At 41.4% G+C, this 2892-nt stretch overlaps 1 protein-coding gene across 1 annotated transcript; it reads right to left on the bottom strand.

Annotated features, from left to right (window-relative positions):
* Window positions 1-335: 335 nt before the first annotated feature.
* On the bottom strand, window positions 336-2374 carry LOC115933540 (putative upstream-binding factor 1-like protein 6). Its single transcript, XM_031008040.2, has 2 exons — window positions 2368-2374; window positions 336-1531 (listed from the first exon to the last, which is right to left on the bottom strand). Exons 1-2 carry the CDS (start codon window positions 2372-2374, stop codon window positions 336-338), a joined length of 1203 nt encoding a protein of 400 aa, XP_030863900.2.
* Between the last annotated feature and the right edge of the window lie 518 nt (window positions 2375-2892).

Raw genomic sequence — 2892 nt, 5'->3', positions numbered from 1 at the left:
TAAGGTTGGTATTGGCTCAAACTTATATTTATTCTCCGCAAAGAGTCCCTCCCAGGTTTGTAATCCTGATGTAAGAGGGTGCTGCACCAAGTTGCTTCTTTCCAACCTGTCCTACTTTGTGTAGAGGAGGAGAGCGGGGAAGGAAGAAAAGAGAAAAAAAGCGCAAAGAAGTAAAAAGAGGCAGAAGGAGAGTCCCTTTTCCTTGACACGGATGGCATGAATGGGCTTTTGCGGAGAAACTCTGCCTGACCCTGGAGTCTGAGTCAGGCAGAGTCTGAGTCAGGTGGAGTCCCAGTTAGAAGTCCTCTGAGGAAGCTGCACTAGAGTCACTGCCCTCAGACATCAACTTCCATGTCTTCCCCACTGCTGCAGTCTAAAGAGTTACTGCTTTCTTCCTCTTCGCCATCTTTCTTCCTGTTCTCTTCTGGTTCCATGGAGACATGACAGTTTACCCAAATAGTCTGTGATGCATCTGTTTCTGCAGCCTGGAGCCCCTGCCCCTCCCCAAACCCTTCTTGCAGACCCTTTGCTGATGAGGACTGCGGATCTGTTTGTCTCAAGCTGGGGGCCGGGCCTCCCATCATCGCCATATTCTTACCCTTAGCATAGGTCGATTCTTTGTATGCAGCATAATCTTCAGGTGACAAAGTCTTGAGCCAGAGATCCAATTTCACTTTGTATTCCTTCTGCAGCAACTCAGCCTGGCTCTTGTAATGATCCTTCTGGCTCTGCGGGATGCGCTGCCAGCGTCTGCCAATCTCTACCATGCGCTCCCTCAGGGACAAATGTTGCAGCTCCTTACTTGACCAGGAATCTTGGTGAAACTTGTGGTATCCATTCATGGGGGGTTTCTGAGGCTCTCCGTGAAATTTTACCTTCTTGAATAATCCACCCGTTTTTGGAAGAGACCTCACTTCTTCAATATTTTTCTGAACTTTCTTTTGCACTTTGGTTTGAATCCTCTTGGAGATATCAGATTTCTTGCCCTTCTGGTCTAAATCAGGGTGCTCTTCCCTGAATCGAACAAGTTTTTCCTCAAATTCTTGCTTTTCCTTCTGGAAATCCTGAATATATTTCTGTTTCATCTGCTCTGGGAGCTCCTTGTATTTCTTTGACAGGATTTTGGTCAGTTCCTGGCTTCTCATCCCAGGGTACATTTGGGAGTACTGGGGCCAATTCTCCTTGAAGAAGCGGATATAAGCAGTAAGGGGCCTCTTTGGAAAGTCTGGATGGTTCCTGCCTTTTTGGCTTTTGTTTGTATTTTTAACACATTTCTTAGCTTCCAGGACTAATTTTTTCAAAGTGCTGAATTTTCTCAAGCTGCAAGAAATCTCTAACCATTTGAGTCTGCACATTTCACCAGAAAAGTTTTTAAAAGCTACTTTTCCCCAGTCCATGTGTGACTGAGTTGAGCTGAACGTGCCGTTGTCATCAGATGGGAGATTATTCTCCATGCATTCCAGTAACCTCAAGATGTCTGCGTTGGACCAATGGCCTTGGCTTCTAGGCAAAGCCATTTTGATGTCTTTGGCTTACTTATAAGATCCCGGTTATGCAAACACCAGAGTAAGAACACAGAGTTCCTTACTTTTAAGAGTCAGTGGATGATTTCTTTCTGGAAGTCCTGCAGTATGTATGATTCTGTATTTCTGAGGAGAAAGAAAAGAAAGTTACTCTGCTTCATTGGGATTAATGAAAAAAATTACACCCTATTTGCCATATATCCCTTGTATAATTAATTTGCTCTTAAGGATATAAATAAAATATAGCCCATTTCTGAATGAAAATCCATATTTGCCTTTCATATGCCACATGAGCAATATTCAATATCTCCGCACCCCACCCCAGCCTTCTTTCTGCCAGATCTCACACGAACCGATCTTAAATTGAGTTGCATAAGGCAAACACCAGACCACTCACCACTTAAGAAGCTTAATAGAACAGAAATGCCCTGAAGACAGAGTCAAGAGTTAAAGTGGAAGGAGAAATGCCTAAACGGGAAAGACTGTTCATTCTACAGTGCCCTGAGTATGGCCATTTTCTAAGCACAGCCCAAATAGCCATAGCTAAAGGTGCAGATGAGGAGTTAAAGATGCAACAGGACAAGCCCAAGAGCTCCTCCAGACATGCATCCAACTGTTACCTTTTTATGAGGGAATGTGAACCTGTGATAAAAGACTGAATTAAAGATTCTCCAGGACCCATGCATGGGAATGAATGCTTTCTAGCGAACCGTACCGCTTCTCCTTTTAAATATCAAGGATTTAATGACAATTATAAAACATTTCAATTTTATCTGGTTAACTGTTCGTCATCTTTAAGCCTCAGTGAAAGTTTGGCTTCCTCCGGAAAGTGCCTCCAAAATACCTGGCATTTTCCATTATAGAACTTGAAAACATGGCAGATCCGATAACTACTGCTTATTTTATTTATTTATTTTTTCTTTTACCAATTTTGTTTTGCCTAAAGTAATTCCTCTGGGACATGATTTCCCAACTAATTCTCCAAATTCTCATAACTCTTTCACTAGTCTTTTTAGGATAATCTTCTATTCTAAGACAAAGCCTAACTTCAGTAAAATTGTGTACAAATACATACAACATTAAATTAAACCAGATCTTAAATAGAGGGTGCATAAGGAGTGTAACATGGGGACTTCAGGGGAAAATATGCATTAGAAGGGAAAGAGAACAGAGTTAAGATGCCAGTGGAGGTTGAAATTCTGAGAATGAGTTTCAGAATATGTGAGAATATTTTTGAGAAGTATTTTTAATTCTCAGTAGAGTATAGAAGGATGTAGCCTTTGAATGACGTTAAAAATTCACTAGAAGTGTGAAGAATGTTATAATATCACATGCCTCAAAACACAAATTCCTTAATATAGAGATAAAA

Source organism: Gorilla gorilla, chromosome 12 (genome assembly GCF_029281585.2).
Source record: "Gorilla gorilla gorilla isolate KB3781 chromosome 12, NHGRI_mGorGor1-v2.1_pri, whole genome shotgun sequence".
Lineage (NCBI taxonomy): Eukaryota > Metazoa > Chordata > Mammalia > Primates > Hominidae > Gorilla > Gorilla gorilla.
The sequence above is the reverse complement of the archived record's forward strand: the minus strand, read 5'-3'. Positions and strand labels throughout refer to the sequence as shown.